The sequence below is a fragment of the Haliotis cracherodii genome, unplaced genomic scaffold, assembly GCF_022045235.1.
Source record: "Haliotis cracherodii isolate W230 unplaced genomic scaffold, xgHalCrac1.p SCAF_14, whole genome shotgun sequence".
Lineage (NCBI taxonomy): Eukaryota > Metazoa > Mollusca > Gastropoda > Lepetellida > Haliotidae > Haliotis > Haliotis cracherodii.
Window position 1 is genome coordinate 17408568 of NW_027266269.1, and position 18394 is coordinate 17426961.

The window sequence follows — 18394 nt, forward strand, 5'->3', positions numbered from 1 at the left end:
CCGGCTACCTGTGGCTTCCGTCTGGACTGTGGCTTCCCATATGTACTGAACGTCTACTACGACCTTATACGTGTATTTAAAACTGCACCTGAAACTGAGTTTGAGTAATGGACCAGATTACAGACACATCCATCTTCCAGCTGTGTGCACAGCAGCCAGATCATGACAACAAATCAGGGGGACTGGTCTAAATGTGTGAAAGAAATCACACCTCAAATTGTTCTTCCTTTTCAAACAGCTTTATATCTCTCATGGAAACAAAAACCTCCACACATTTAACCTGAACTAGAGGGAACACAAACTGCCAGGCAGAAACTGACTGTGAAATGTATTTGCCGAGATGGTGATTATTTTATAACGTTCGCCAGTCCAGCACTCCATCTTCATCATCAGTCCTACCAGCTGGAGCACACGTTACTTCTTTTCACGTGGAAAGAAGGTTTGAGTTTCTGAAATAGCACACATGGCACACAATAACATGCAGTGCTGGGTACTGAGCAGAGAAAAACGAGAGCCTTGATGGCCAGCACATTTAAAAAAATAACTGTAGGCCCAATGGAAAAACTGTAGACACAAACATTTAAGCTGAAGCAAGGAGACACACTCTTGCATTATTAATTACGAAACACAACCAGTCAACCAGAAGCTTTTACTGCTATCAGACCGAGTTCCCAGAAACTATGTGGTGATAGCGAGTGAGTTGGGTTTAACGCCGCTTTTAACAGCATTACAATTATATCATGGCGTGTCAGCTTAATGTGGGAGGAAAGCCCGAAGTGATGCAGGTCTCAGACGTTTACCACTTCGATGAAACCCACGAGGAGGGGTTTGATGCTGACTTATCTAAAAAACATAATCGGGGCGAACCGGGATTCGAAACCACAATCATAGGTTTCTGGCGTGCCCAAGGGACGCATCTCTGCACAGGGAAAAGCGGCGCCTTAGACGACTGGGCCAACCATGCCCCCTATGTGGTGATAGATGAAGCCTACATTTATCAAGGAAATTATCAGCTGGTAAAACATATTTGCTACTACATGTCATCCACCATTTGAAAGGTCTAATCCTACTGTTTATAAATATGAACGTTGTGTTAATCACATTATTCAAATAAAGCATTGATAACTTAACTTAGTTCCCTTTTGATAAAAATTTAAGCTAACACATTCATAACGCCCAGATTAACCCCCAAGGCCGTGAAAATTAGGGCGATTTTCGGCGATATCAAGATTTCATGATAGAGCTATCCACCAGCTTATTCTGTTTAGTATCCATCGTTAAAGTAGTTGGAAAATGATTATAAAAAGAATTTTAAGTACGATCTATCATCCGGATAATAGTGGTTTTCCGCTCAGTGACATGAGAAAATACCGAGAAAAAACTCCGTGTTGGAAGCTTTGCATAAATTACACGTGCAAAGATTTGTTCGATGTTTGGTTTCGTTAGAAATCTCTGGTCAGCATCTCTGGTAACATCGCCAATAGTATTTTCGCAGTTGTAAGATGCGATTTTATTGGATAGAAAATTGTTTCTAATGATGCTATTGCCATAATCTAATATAAGAATATTCAAAATCAAGCACATGACCTAAGGCAGCCAATAAAATTAAATCAATGGAGACCGTATGATATATTGCAGATTAAGACGAAAGTCTTTGATTAAATTGTGTTATTGTGAACTTATTAAACAGGAAATCGCGACCTTTATTTAAAATATGGAACTTTGTGGACATCGTGCTAGGTAACGACATGTCACAAAGATTTTTCAAGCATATATTTTGGTATAAAGCATCGTGTCCGAGCCTAGCACTTTAGGCGACAAATGCCGAGATGTCAGTTCGACTTACATTACACGGTCGCACGAAAAGATGGAACTAGTAATTACCTTAGATGTAAGTTTGATAATATTTAGAAATATGCTTGTTGATTTTATTTATTACTTTATTCAATAAATTTACAATTTGCCTTAAACGTCTTTCTTTTGCTCTTTGACATGTCCGATATGGACCAGTTGTCGAAGCAGTGTCCCAGGTTATTTTGTTTCACCAAGTTTCATGAAGTAATCTCAGTGCTAGGATTTATTTACCATGTTTATAGCTTACAATAAACTGCAATAAGGACATACTGAATATAAAAGCCCGAAAACAAATATGTCGGCCTCGGGCCTACGGGCTGATGTCTATTTCCAACACTGACATGGCCACATATATATATGTTACAGCCAGGTGACTCCATGACACGCATGCCAACAGCACCGATAGTGGTCTTTATATCCCTTTATATCTTCTTCAATAAGGGTGTGATGATGTTCTTGCTCGAAACAATGAAACCCTTGAAGGGGGTGCGGCTGGAGCATGTATAACAGGCAGACAGTTTATATGAAGGAGAAACCACTTCTCCCAGGGATTACTCGAGACTGTAAACCCTGACGGGAGGGAACGTATCGAGGGTGCCGTACAATCTCAAGTGATCCCGAGAAGTGGTTTGTCTAACTTGTAAAGCGTCTCACCACATAAATGATAAGAAATCATACAGATACCTAATGGCGCCTTATTAAAGTTATTTTAATATTCCACGAGTTATCTCTGTTTCCTTTTACGTACGCTTCATCTCTCACACTTCCTGCTGGTTGTCTTACCAGCAGTCTCGAGCAGATACCTGGGGTGTGACGTGGACACTTTCAAATGCCACGTTTTGTCACACCACTGGCAAGGGAAGACCTTCTTGCTCCCTCGACTGAACATCAATTGATATTGATTCCATTCATATCTTTTACAGAGAATAAACCGTTTTAAACCATCTTCACGGCCTCAGTCCACCTGATGATAGCGTCGTCAAGGATACGCGACATCATAGTCAAACAATACAAAGAAAGTGTCGTGGTTTAAAAGGAATTCGATCAAAGCGTGCATCGTGGACCAACTGGATTCATGACATGTAAAATTGGACAAGCGAAAAGTCTCAAAATTAACCAAAGCGCGACTTTGCGACAACGCGACATTTTGCCATTTGTCGCATTTTTGCGTTGTCGCGCTTTGTTAAAATATTAAAATATGCAGTAATCTATACCAGCGCGACATTGCGACAACGCGACAATGTCCCTTGTAGTATTCCATAGTTACAGGTTCGATTTCTGTCATCCGTAATAAAAACTTTCATTTCTTGTATTCGGTCTTAGAACATTAGGCGTTTGAAACACCAAATACAAATTTAGAAGTATAGAAGTATGAGTATCTCCTCACAGTAGGGTTTACAATGAGTGTAAGCCAGATTGCAAGGGATGACATTAAAACTAAGGAAAGACTTCCACCCGAATTCAATCTCCAATAGTTATATATGTATGCATTGACGCCCAAACCTTTTAATTATACATATTTTTGAGAAGGGATATGGGCAGAAGTCTTACCGTATATTCTACGTCTTATTACTTACACCACAGAACACCTCTGTCTTGTATATTCTACGTCGTATTACTTACACCACAGAATACCTCTGTCGTGTATATTCTACGTCTTATTACTTACACCACAGAACACCTCTGTCGTGTATATTCTACGTCTTATTACTTACACCACAGAACACCTCTGTCGTGTATATTCTACGTCTTATTACTTACACCACAGAATACCTCTGTCGTGTATATTCTACGTCTTATTACTTACACCACACAACACCTCTGTCTTGTATGTTCTACGTCTCATTACTTACACCACAGAACACCTTTGTCTTGTATATTCTACTTATTACTTACACCACAGAACACCCCTGTCTTGTATATTCTACGTCTTATTACTTACACCACAGAACACCTCTGTCTTGTATATTGTACGTCTCATTACTTACACCACAGAACACCTCTGTCTTGTATATTCTACGTCTTATTACTTACACCACAGAACACCTCTGTCTTGTATATTCTACTGATAACCTACACCACAGAACACCTCTGTCTTGAATATTCTACTTATTACTTACACCACAGAACACCTCTGTCGTGTATATTCTACCTATAACTTACACTACAGTACACCTCTGTCTTGTATATTCTACGTCTTATTACTTACACCACAGAAAACCCCTGTCTTGTATGCTCTACGTCTCATTACTTACACCACAGAACATCTCTGTCTTGTATATTCTACGTCTTATTACTTACACCACAGAACATCTCTGTCTTGTATATTGTACGTCTAATTACTTACACCACAGAAAACCCCTGTCTTGTATGCTCTACGTCTCATTACTTACACCACAGAACACCTCTGTCGTGTATATTCTACCTATAACTTACACTACAGTACACCTCTGTCTTGTATATTCTACGTCTTATTACTTACACCACAGAAAACCCCTGTCTTGTATGCTCTACGTCTCATTACTTACACCACAGAACATCTCTGTCTTGTATATTCTACGTCTTATTACTTACACCACAGTACACCTCTGTCTTGTATGTTCTACGTCTTATTACTTACACCACAGTACACCCCTGTCTTGTATGTTCTACGTCTTATTACTTACATCACAGAACACCTCTGTCTAGTATATTCTACGTCTTATTACTTACACCACAGAACACCTCTGTCTTGTATATTCTACGTCTTATTACTTACACCACAGTACATCTCTGTCTTGTATATTCTACCTATAGCTTACACTACAGTACACCTCTGTCTTGTATGTTCTACGTCTTATTACTTACACCACAATACACCTCTGTCTAGTATGTTCTACGTCTTATTACTTACATCACAGTACACCTCTGTATTGTATATTCTACGTCTTATTACTTACACCACAGAACATCTCTGTCTTGTATATTCTACGTCGTATTACTTACACCACAGAACACCTCTGTCTAGTATGTTCTACGTCTTATTACTTACATCACAGTACACCTCTGTATTGTATATTCTACGTCTTATTACTTACACCACAGAACATCTCTGTCTTGTATATTCTACGTCGTATTACTTACACCACAGAACACCTCTGTCTAGTATATTCTACCTATTACCTACACCACAGAACACCTCTGTCTTGTATATTCTACGTCTCATTACTTACACCAAAGAACACCTCTGTCTAGTATATTCTACGTCTCATTACTTACACCACAGAACACCTCTGTCTTGTATATTCTACGTCTCATTACTTACACCAAATAACACCTCTGTATTGTAAATCTACGTCTCATTACTTACACCATAGAACACCTCTGTCGTGTATATTCTACCTATAGCTTACACTACAGTACACCTCTGTCTTGTATGTTCTACGCCTTATTACTTACACCACAATACACCTCTGTCTAGTATGTTCTACGTCTTATTACTTACATCACAGAACACCTCTGTCTTGTATATTCTACGTCTTATTACTTACACCACAGAACATCTCTGTCTTGTATATTCTACGTCTTATTACTTACACCACAGTACACCTCTGTCTAGTATATTCTACCTATTACCTACACCACAGAACACCTCTGTCTTGTATATTCTACGTCTCATTACTTACACCACAGAACACCTCTGTCTTGTATATTCTACGTCTCATTACTTACACCAAAGAACACCTCTGTCTAGTATATTCTACGTCTCATTACTTACACCACAGAACACCTCTGTCTTGTATATTCTACGTCTCATTACTTACACCAAAGAACACCTCTGTCTAGTATATTCTACGTCTTATTACTTACACCAAAGAACACCTCTGTCTTGTACATTCTACGTCTTATTACTTACACCACAGTACACCTCTGTCTTGTATATTCTATGTCTTATAACTTACACCACAGAACACCTCTGTCTTGTATATTCTATGTCTTATAACTTACACCACAGAACACCTCTGTCTTGTATATTCTACGTCTTATTACTTACACCACAGTACACCTCTGTCGTGTATATTCTACGTCTTATTACTTACACCACAGAACACCTCTGTCTAGTATATTCTACGTGTTATTACTTACACCACAGAACACCTCTGTCTTGTATATTCTACGTCTGGGTACTTACGCCACAGAACATCTCTGTCTTGTATATTCTACGTCTCATTACTTACACCACAGCACACCTCTGTCTAGTATATTCTACTTATTACTTACACCACAGAACACCTCTGTCTTGTATATTCTACGTCTCATTACTTACACCACAGCACACCTCTGTCTAGTATATTCTACTTATTACTTACACCACAGAACATCTCTGTCTTGTATATTCTACTTATTACTTACACCACAGTACATCCCTGTCTTGTATATTGTACGTCTTATTACTTACACCACAGAACACCCCTGTCTAGTATATTCTACGTCTTATTACTTACATACTTGATGCATGTAATCATATCCGAATTGTGTGGATCGATGTACTGATGTGACGAATTGATAGTCTGGATTTTCGTAAATACCACGTAGTGCCTTCGTCATAGGAAGTTGTATTGCTGTGTTCGCCACTCTGTTTCTCACACACTATGCAGTGTACGTATGAACAATTTGAAACACACGTCAGTGGGCTCAGGGCAACATGCATGACTCACTCACCACGTAGATTGCAGGTGTGACTGGCCCTCCCCCCCCCCCCCCCCCCCCCCCCTTAGACCTGCAGCTGCCTCACGGAGGCGCTAACAGACGGACAATTGCTAACGTAACCTTGGTTACCAATATAAACGAATAGATATTAGTTTTATTTTACTTGAGGATTGACTGTGTATTTATTTTTGGTTAATTGAGGCATGAATGGAAAACGCATTGTGCAAACTGTATGAATCCGAGTATTCTTACAAAAGTTTGCACATCGGTTTTTCGATTCATACCTCAATGAACCGAAAAAATACACTTTGGATTTCAATGACGAAACATGTTTTATCTACAATAGTTTAACTAGAATTCGGGCTAGAATTCTTCAGCAACCCATACTTGCCGTAAATGGCGACTATGCTTGTCGTATGCACGGGATCGGATGTTGAAGCTCGCTGACTTGGTTGACGCTTGTCATCGTATCCTACTTGCTTAAATCGATGCCCATAAAGTTAATCACTGGATTGTCTGGTCGAGATTCGATTATGTACAAACAACCTTCATACAGGTGGAATATCGCTGAGTGCGGTGATAAACAACCAATAAGCAAAACTAAAACAAGTGTTAAAAGGAAAACATAAGACGGTTAAAACATACAGCCATACCTTACTGGTCACAGTTAAAACATACAGCCATACCTTACTGGTCACAGTTAAAACATACAGTCATACTCCCATTGGTAACAGTTAAAACATACAGCCATACCTTGCTGGTCACAGTGAAAACATACAGCCATACCTTACTGGTCACAGTTAAAACATACAGCCATACCTTACTGGTCACAGTTAAAACATACAGCCATACCTTGCTGGTCACAGTGAAAACATACAGCCATACCTTACTGGTCACAGTTAAAACATACAGCCATACCTTGCTGGTCACAGTTAAAACATACAGCCATACCTTACTGGTCACAGTTAAAACATACAGCCATACCTTGCTGGTCACAGTTAAACATACATAGACACCTCTCTGGTAACAATTAAAACATACAGCCATTCTCCCATTGGTAACAGTTAAAACATACAGCCATACCTTACTGGTCACAGTTAAAACATACAGCCATACCTTGCTGGTCACAGTTAAAACATACAGCCATACCTTGCTGGTCACAGTGAAAACATACATAAACACCTCTCTGGTAACAATTAAAACATACAGCCATTCTCCCATTGGTAACAGTTAAAACATACAGCCATACCTTACTGGTCACAGTTAAAACATACAGCCATACCTTGCTGGTCACAGTTAAAACATACAGCCATACTCCCATTGGTAACAGTTTAAACATACAGCCATACCTTACTGGTCAAAGTTAAAACATACAGCCATACCTTGCTGGTCACAGTTAAAACATACAGTCATACCTTACTGGTCACAGTTAAAACATACAGTCATACTCCCATTGGTAACAGTTAAAACATACAGCCATACCTTACTGGTCACAGTTAAAACATACAGTCATACCTTACTGGTCACAGTTAAAACATACAGCCATACTCCCATTGGTAACGGTTAAAACATACAGCCATACCTTGCTGGTCACAGTTAAAACATACAGTCATACCTTACTGGTCACAGTTAAAACATACAGTCATACTCCCATTGGTAACAGTTAAAACATACAGCCATACCTTACTGGTCACAGTTAAAACATACAGCCATACCTTACTGGTCAAAGTTAAAACATACAGTCATACTCCCATTGGTAACAGTTAAAACATACAGTCATACTCCCATTGGTAACAGTTAAAACATACAGCCATACCTTACTGGTCACAGTTAAAACATACAGTCATACCTTACTGGTCACAGTTAAAACATACAGCCATACTCCAATTGGTAACAGTTAAAACATACAGCCATACCTTACTGGTCAGAGTTAAAACATACATCTACACCTCTCTGGTCACAGTTAAAACATACAGTCATACTCCCATTGGTAACAGTTAAAACATACAGCCCTACCTTGCTGGCCACAGTTAAAACATGCAGTCATACCTTGCTGGGAGAGAGAGAGAGAGAGAGAGAGAGAGAGAGAGAGAGAGAGAGAGAGAGAGAGAGAGAGAGAGAGAGAGAGAGAGAGAGAGAGAGAGAGAGAGAGAGAGAGAGACACACACACACACACACACACACACACACACACACACACACACACACACACACACACACACACACACATATCCTCCCCTCGTCCTCCCCTACACACATATACCCCGATTAAGTTGCTGACTTACTTCAGGATACCAATAAGTTAGTAAACTGTCGACACTTTGCACATTGTACTGCTGTGAGTCTTGTGAATGTTTGGCTCGGGAAAACAGTGTCACGGTAACCATGGTGATATGTATCAGTTATGTCAGGCACAAGTGTGAATTTGTTTCATTTGATGATTCCCTGAACCTGGCGAGCACACTGACACCACGCACTGAAGAACTCAGGTATGTGCCATAAGCATGTGAAGTTGAAAAGACGTGTACCAATCTCATTTGACTGTCGTTTCGGAATGTTACTGTTCTTGACTTCTGTCCATTTCTCATTTAGTGGGATACATAACAAATGTATCACAATGAAAGCTGATTTCAGTATTCCGATGACACTTCTATGTCCTCACCAAGCATATGTTCTAATACTTACAAAATGGAAACAAGCCATGCCAGTGGTAAGGATTATTCCTTACAGTAATGACAAAATTGCTAAGTGCGCTCTTCAAGACTCCATCTTTCAATCGATAAACATCACTGAGATTTGATCACGTGGTTACAATCCGGGTAAGGGTTGGCAGTCAGGTGACTGTGAGCGGTTATACTTAGTGTGTGCATCTCGAACGAGGACATATACCGCTTCAAATACCACATGTGCAAGTTTTTCTCTTTAAGGTCGTGTTGGTTATGAACAGAGGATCACCAGTTCCGAGTATCTGCCGGCACGGATATCATTAGGCGTAAAAGGCAAAATAGCCCTGACATTTATAGAAACAGATTACTGAAAATCAGTGATGACGCAGATTGTCGTGAAGCGAATACGCATGTCCTACCCTACCTTATAAATGTGTTGGCTAAGTAAAAGGTTGAATACGACTGTGTCGAGTCTGTTGTGGGGATGCTGACGTGTGACATAGTATACTGGGCGGCAAAAGAAAGTATAGGTCGAGTTCCATGATCGATAAAAAAATAACAAGAAGAGGTTTTGTTATGAATTATAATATAATCTAGGGAGGGGTAACAAATGACTGATCAACCACAGTTTAAATGAAATTGTGCAATCACAGGAAATGTAAGCTCAAGGTAAACAATGGTGGGGTAAGAAATTTCATTTTTAAAAGTTATCTGAAATGTCACCAACTACACTACACTACAAGTTCATTGTCGACACAGTTGATTTCAATAGTGTGTATGGCCTCCAGCTGCCTCAATGCTGCATGCTGTGATACGCCGCCTCATCGATGACGTCAGTCTTCTGATGACGTGGACTGGAATCCGTTGCCACTCGTCTTTCAGGGCCTGCTGCAATTCTTGTCTGTTGACGGGAGGCTGATATCGTGCTCTAATCTGTCTGTCAAGATGGTCCCACAGATGTTCAATAGGATTCATATCGGGTGAGTGGGCAGCCCAGGGCAAAACGTCAACGTCCTGCTGGTTTAAAAAGTTCCGAGTCAGTCTTGCAGTATGGGGCCTGGCATTGTCGTGTTGAAACAATGTCCCCTGCTGTTGGTTTTGTAAGAACGGAAGCACAACTGGCTGCAACACTTGTTCTCTGTACTGCACAGCGTTCAGGTTTCCCTGTATAATCATCAAATCAGTCTTCTGATCTCCACAAACACCGCCCCACACCATGACACTTCCCCCGCCGAATGGATGGAACTCTCGAATACACGCCGGGGCCAAACTCGTTCTCTGCCGTCATTTCGAAACAAGTTAAACCGACTTTCATCAGTAAACAGCACTCGACGCCAATTTCTCACTTGCCAGCGTCCAACCTGCCTCGCCCATCGCAGTCTCAGGCGTCGATGTTGAGCAGTCAGTACCATTCCTCGGAAAGAACGATACGCTCGGATTCCAGCAGCACGAAGTCGTCGTAGCACTGTTGGCTAATGGGATGTCCCAACGCTGTTGCTGCCGTCGCCGTCGCCGTCGCCGTTACGAATCTGTTTCGCAGGTGAATGAGCCGTATCTGACCGTCTTCCAGTGGTGTTGTCACTCGGGGTCGTCCGGTTCTAGGCCTGTCCTGTGTCCTCCCGGTCTGCCTGCACCGATGAATCAGCCTGGCTACTGTCAATGGTATACAACCAAACCTTTTGTCATTTTGGACATGTGTTGCCCCCATTTCGGCCATACCGATGACTCTCTCTCTCTCTGCTCCTGTGACAGTCGTGGCATTTCTTGTGTGTGCTTTCATCACGTGTGGTTATACCCTGCAGACGAACGTATTTATACAGCTAACTTGCACGTGCAGTTTAAATGCCATAGGCGGGAAACCTGTTTCACAATTTTTTTGTCACCGCACGAGCGCCGTCAAAGGTGGCGCGTTCGGGTGAGGTGTTTTGTGGTACCTGTTCCTGGGCAGTCATATTCCCAATACCCACTTTCCACTAGTTATCGCTGTGTTTACGAAAATTACAACCTATACTTTCTTTTGTCGCTTTTTTTTTAATCTGTATTTGTTGATTCATCATCCACAATGTGGCGAGCTGAAGTCCAGTGACCTCAAGTCTGAGGTACCCTATTCTAGAGCATTTAAATAGACAAACCAGAGTCATCAACTTTTTTACCCAAGAAGGTAAAAATACCAAGCACGAAAGATGAAATGTTGTTTATGGGGAGGTTCATCAGGATTGTAGAGAAAGTTACGAACAGGACCATCGTTCTGGTCGATCCACCGCCATCACCCAAAAAAGACATTGATGACGTCGAACCTGGCACTGAACAATTGGCGCATTGTACTCCATGAGTTAGCAGCGACCCAAGGGGCAGCAAAAAAAGTGTAGGTTTCCGTTTTTCGGAAACCTTCCTGATACCTTCCCAGTTTGGATCCGGCCCGGATACTTAAGTGTGAAACACACAATAAAATATCTGAAAAATACCAGGCCTCTCGTAGGGGTCAGTAGAACATACTTCATGAACCTATCCGTAATTATTTTGTTGAAGGAGGGTTCCTAGAATGCTATCGAATGAACCGAGGGCTACGTGGGTCACCAGGGCTGATGCACTGCTAACCATATGTGCGATCAAGCCAGGAGCTTTGGCTAGTAACATGATTGGGCCTGGATCCATCATCTCCCCAAACCAATAAGTTCAAAGCAACCCCAGATCCGAGCAGACATCTACATGGCGTTCTCCTCCACCAGGACACTGCTCCACTTGACACCAGGCAGACGTCTACATGGTGTTCTCCTCCATCAGGACACTGCTCCACTTGACACCAGGCAGACGTCTACATGGTGTTCTCATCCATCAGGAAAATGCTCCACTTGACACCAGGCAGATGTTTACATGGTGTTCTCCTCCACCAGGACACTGCTCCACTTGACACCAGGCAGACGTCTACATGGTGTTCTCCTCCATCAGGACACTGTACCACTTGACACCAGGCAGACGGCTACATGGTTTTCTCCTCCATCAGGACACTGCTCCACTTGACACCAGGCAGACGTCTACATGGTGTTCTCCTCCATCAGGAAACTGCTCCACTTGACACCAGGCAGACGTCTACATGGTGTTCTCCTCCATCTGAAACTGCTCCACTTGACACCAGGCAGACGTCTACATGGTGTCCTCATCCATCAGGAAACTGCTCCACTTGACACCAGGCAGACGTCTACATGATGTTCTCCTCCATCAGGAAACTGTTCCACTTGACACCAGGCAGACGTCTACATGGTTTTCTCCTCCATCAGGACACTGCTCCACTTGACACCAGGCAGACGTCTACATGGTTTTCTCCTCCATCTGAAATGTATGTATCTATGTGTGTATGTATGTATGTATGTCTAGTATGAATAGAGATGTTGTGAGAATTAGTCATGAACAAATGACGATATACAGTGATATCGATGCACTCATCCATAAACCTGAAGATGTGATAAGTGAGGTATCCAAGCAAGGCAGAGAGAGCGATAGACTAGAAGCGTTTAGGTGTGGCAACGTTGAGTTTAATGGTATGCCTGAAACAGTAAGTAATCAACATTCTCAATGATCATGTCAAAAGAAAGTTTTGGTAAAATAATGACCTTTTCCTAACGCATTGGATCGATGGCAAGGATGTGAATGGGATAAGCCTAGCCCATTAATTGCCAGGTTTGACTTTACTGACGAAAATATTACTGTGGAACAGTAACAATGGTTTTGCAAACGATTTGACTAAACCGAAAAGAGACACGATAACTGACCTCAGGACAAAAGGTCGCATAGCCTTAAATAAAAATTGACAGTTAATAACTAAGCCTGGAAATAATGGTGGTGGTTAGGTAGGTGTAAGACTAAAGAGAAATTTTCCCGTGGCATGACTGTATCAAGCATCCAACGTTCTCGGATCAAGTACTGATCGAAGCGAACATGTGTCTCCTCCAACACTTGCGTCAGAAACATCAACTTCCCCACATGGTACCGGTACCCTCATGGACAGCAATAGGGATACGGCCTGGCCGTGATCCTTAACGAGAGCATGTAGCAGTTACAGGGATACCCACCTCTCCTTCTCATTTTAACATGTTTTACGTGGGAATATTGTAAGTATATTATTAAACATGTCGACGAGAACTCTTCTGAAAGAAATTGAAATTATATGCCTTGTCGAAACTTTTCTTGCTCAAGCGCCATCCATTCCCAGCTTTCAGCTTATGATGTTGATATTGCTAATACACATTAGCTTGCTGAAGGAGGGAGATTATCCGGTGGTGTGTTCTTGTTTGTAGAGAATTTATTAACTAAACACCTCAAACATTCCTCATGTCGGTATCAGACTAAGCAAGTATTTATGTTTTGTGTGCATGTCTCACCCATCGGTTCGACGTTTTATGTTGCAGCTGGTTCAAACACAACAACAGTTTGATAGGAATTACTTAGAAGTTGACGGATGACTAAGTAGACACAAGTAATGGATAACACCTTTAACATTTAACACGCGATACAAATATACACAATATGAATCCTGATGAAATATGAAAACGAAAACTGAAATATTTAATTCTCACTTTTAGAAGTTCTTGTGGTATTATTAATATGGCTACATACATAAGTTGGCATGTTAAACCTAACCTGAAATATCTAGACACAAGAAATTACAATGTTTTAAAGGAAAAAAGGGACTTTGACCTCGTAATTTGCGGCAATTAGTAACTCGCGTGACACATGAACAAGCCACAGGCACCTACTCAGCAGAGCACCCCGAGGAACAGTCGGTGTCTGTGGGCTTATTGTAAACATGTTAGGGAAGAAGCAAGAAACTGTCTGAGACAAATCAGATTGATAGATGAGGTGAACATAAACGTATCTACTGCCATACAAAAAAATGTATATATATTGTTAGCAGACAAGCTTAACGGAGAAGGGAAAGAACAAAGATTCATCTATCAGTTAAAGACGCCTGTAGATTTTGGAAAGAACCGAGACGATCTGATAATCAGTCCAATATCAATGATTCCTGAATATATTAACACTGGTGATACTCATGTGAAGTAAGTATTAATGATTATATTGTCAATGATCATTTGCTATTTGATTATGTTGATCTGTGTATACTTGAATCACGTATAACAGTAGCAGAAATTATTTTAGCATTGTATCACTCGGCAAAACGTATGGAAATGATAATATGATGATTGATATGTCAAAGCATTATGTAAATACTACTATGCCTTTTCTTGTAAAGTCAAAGTTATTCGAGTCTGATGTATTTCCCTCGTATAAAACTGTATTCTATGAAGAAGAAATACCAGAGATCCAGGCTTGGTTCAGACAGGGATATTCCACTGTAGATCATACATTTACTTTGTACGGCAATAATTCAGAAACTTTAGATTGCTTTCATTGTATTTTTGTGAAATAAATCTCGTTTAATTCATGTAGCTTTGGCAGTGCTTGTATTTACCTGGTTTAAATGGACAAACTTCATAGTAAATCAGTAAAAGCGTGTAAGATGTATTAATGGTTGTACAGATCAATGTCCAGTTGGACATAGGCAAGGCAGCAAACTAAGTCAATTGTTATATTCATTTTTCATGTCAAAATTTTAAGAAAAGGCAAATATGGAGTGCAGTTGTTTCCGGACATTTGTTTATGTTTGCTGATGACGTCATTCTGGCATCTGACGCAGTACCAGGACTACAGAAGCAACTTCACATTCTTGAATCAGAGCAGACGTGTGAGGTCTAGCAGTCGATTTAGAAAAGACAACAATTGTTGTATTTAGAAGAGGTGGTTGCTTATCGGCAAAATAAGTGTGGTTTTATTAAGAGAAGAAAATGTTATCGATAAATGCATATAAATCTTTAGAAATTATTTTCTCTATTACTCTAAAAAAGAATAAATACATTGAAGACTTAGCTGCAAGAGAAAAATGAGCTCTAATACAGTAACTGTCTATTTAAGCAGACGTGGCCTTGTCGATACACATATACAACCGATTCTGCTATACGCTTCTTATACGAGTTGGGGGTCTACAACGATATGCCAAGATAGAATATGTACCTTTAATGGCATGCAAGACATTTCTAAATGTTGGACCCCAGACACGAAATGTTATTGACTATGATGAATGCGGACGTTACCCTTTGAATGTAAATGCTCTATGTGTGAGTGAGTGAGTATGGTTTTACGCCGTTTTTAGGAATATTCTAGCAATATCCCGGCGTGGGACACCAGAAATGGGCTTCACACATTGTATCCATGTCGGGAATCTAACCCGGGTCTTTGCGTGACGAGCGAACGCTTTAACTACCAGGCTACCCGGTCACCAGAAACGCTCTATGTAGAACTGTTAAGTATTGGCTGAAAATAATAGCGATGCATGGTGGTAGGATACTGAAAAAAGGATTACATTATGCTTTTATATTATGATAATTCTGAACATACTAATTATGTGTCACATATTCATTATTTGTTGTTCTCATGCGGATTTGGTCTTGTGTGGCTATCTCATCAGTTGGTGATAAAGTAGCTTTCCTTAAGGTATCTTAAAGATCATTATAAATATGTATTTTCCCTCCTGAAATAGCACCTTGAGCAATACTTCCGGGTACAGGTTGTTGAGAGTGTTCAAAGAACCTGAAAAATATCTATCAGACAAGAAACATCGTAACACTACGAGTGTCCTGTATGTAAACAACCGCCTCCGTGGTCTAGTGGTAGAGCGTCCGCCCGGAGAGCGGAAGGTTCGGGATACGATCCCCGGCCGCGTCATACCAAAAGAGGTTAAAAGATGGTACTTGTGTTACCCTTGTCTGGCGCTCGGCATTAAGGAGCTAAAACAAGGACTGGTCGGCTCGGAGTCAGTATACTGTGTCTGAGTGGGGTATTCATGTTAAACTGCGGCATGGTATCTCAGTGAGCTAGCACTATAAATCGGCATCAGCCCGTACTTGTACAAGCAGCCACACACATACATACACGTGCATGCACGTCGCTATATAAGTGCAATAATCTTGGACGCGACGTTCAATCCCATTTCAAACCAACCCCACCTGTATGTAAACCTGGTACAGCACTATGTCTTAATCTGTAACTATTATGTTGACCTCATAGAATACTACTTACCGAAAATGTACTGTCAATATCCAACCCTGAGTAAGTTTCAAATGCTTCTATTGTGAAAAACTGCTTAAGGAAAATCGTATTGATAAAAGGCAGATAGTTACGCAGGTTTCCCATGATGTGTTGACGTTTGGTGTATGTATGCATGTAAGTATCATGTTAATGGGCCAGTGGACTGACTTCATACGAAATATAGACTTGACTTGACATTCGGGGCAAGAAGATATCAGACAGTAAAGTTTGTTTTGATTCATAAATAATACCTGACTTTGACTTTGCTAATTTGACTATTTGTTTTGCAGATTCTACTTGGGGGACAATTTCGATTGGACAAGCGGGATGGGAGCCTTCTTGAATATTTCGACACAAACACTGTTTGGCATTATTGACCACCTGCCTCGAGAGGAGAAACTGCTTCTACTTGCTGCCATTGGAAATAAAAGTGAGGATGAATTATTTGACATTGCCGGCAGTTGGGAAACATTACAACCGCTTTTAAAATACCCTGAATACCGTGCTCATAAGATACTGATGTTGTACATCCCGCCAGTACTCTTTATACTCGGCATCTGTGGTAATTTCATGTCCTTCTTCATCATGCGTCAAAAGGGAAACCAACGTTCATCCACCTACACGTTCCTCAAGTCCCTGGCCGTGGCAGACACTATGGTCCTGTGGGTTGGACTACTACCTAGGTGGTTCAATGAACTAACTGGCTTTGATTTAAGTTTTCAGGCTAACTGGCTTTGTAAAATCATGGTTATGTTGGGCTATTTCTGCAGCAATATATCTACATGGATAGTGGTTGCTGTCACCATAGAGAGGTTTCTTGTAGTGTACTATCCACTGAAAGTTCTAGGCCTTTACAGTGTTGCCCGTGCGAGAAAGATTATTGGTGGATTGTATGCCATGTTTCTCAGTTTAAACATCCACTTTCTTTGGACGGTTGGCCTGATAGAAGAACAAGACTCTTACCCTCGCCCAGTGTGTGGCGCCGTGGCAGGCAATGAATATCTCATCACCGTGATTTGGCCCTGGGTGGATGCTGCCACGTACTGCCTGCTCCCATTCTTAATCATCAGCATCTTCAATGTACTTATCATCTCAAAAGTTCGACGGACAGCCAAGCAAAGGGCCATTCTTCAAAAAGTCTGCCTGAGAAGACGGAAAGCATCTTCCGTGCACACCTACTCCTGCCTGACAGGGATGCTCCTCAGTGTGTCCTTCGCCTTATTGTTGTGCAAGCTTCCCATGAACGTCAGCATCATAGCATCAGTGTTTTGGAACAGCAGGGGCCACGACAACGCGGCGATGTCCAAATTTCAGCTCTTTTTTACAGTGTCCGAGCTGCTGATGCATCTGAATCACTCTAGCAACTTTTTTCTATACTGTGCATCTGGACAGAAATTTCGAAAAGATGTTATGCGTATGTTTTGTTGGAAGTCCACTAACGCCCAACAAGATAGTTCGAACATAATATCTCCTATCTGTCGGCGTAATGTATACAATCCTACAAGAAAAGAGGAAACGCGTGTATGAAGATGAAATGTGTACGTTGGTCTGACAATGTGGTCATATACTCTGCCAAAAAAACTACACGCAAACGTGATTTTAGATGTATATAATATATATCATATAAATAGTCAACAGATGCTAATCGATTTTTAGAAATTGGCAGACATTATCATTGACCGAGGTTCCATATGGCACACATGGAACAGTAGATTTTCAAGGTCATCTGTTATCAATATCTTTTATGGCCACCATAAGCGTCCAAAACTGACTGGCATCGTCGTTCCATGGAAGCAATCAGATCCCGAATTGTGGCCTGGGGAATGTTCACCTACTCTGCCTGCAGTACTTGTGCCAACTGTTGGGGGTTGTGTGGCTGTTGCTGACGACGTGCTCGATGTCGCTGATCCAGTGCATCCCATAAATGTTCGATTGGGTATAAATCTGGAGACCTGGAGGGCTATGGCAGGACCTTGCGGGAATGTTGCGATTCGTGAAAGATGTGATGATGTGGGCAGCCATCTCCTACACTGGTACAGAAC

The 18394-nt window shown here is 41.2% G+C and overlaps 1 protein-coding gene across 1 annotated transcript; it reads left to right on the forward strand.

Annotated features, from left to right (window-relative positions):
• Positions 1–16679: 16679 nt before the first annotated feature.
• LOC139460250 (probable G-protein coupled receptor 139) lies at positions 16680–17879 on the forward strand. Its single transcript, XM_071241757.1, has one exon. It carries the CDS (start codon positions 16680–16682, stop codon positions 17877–17879), a length of 1200 nt encoding a protein of 399 aa, XP_071097858.1.
• The last annotated feature ends 515 nt before the right edge of the window (positions 17880–18394 follow it).

Excerpts from the sequence above, each read along its gene's own strand:
- LOC139460250 (XM_071241757.1), top strand. The coding sequence starts at position 16,680 with ATGGGAGCCTTCTTGAATATTTCGACACAAACACTGTTTGGCATTATT.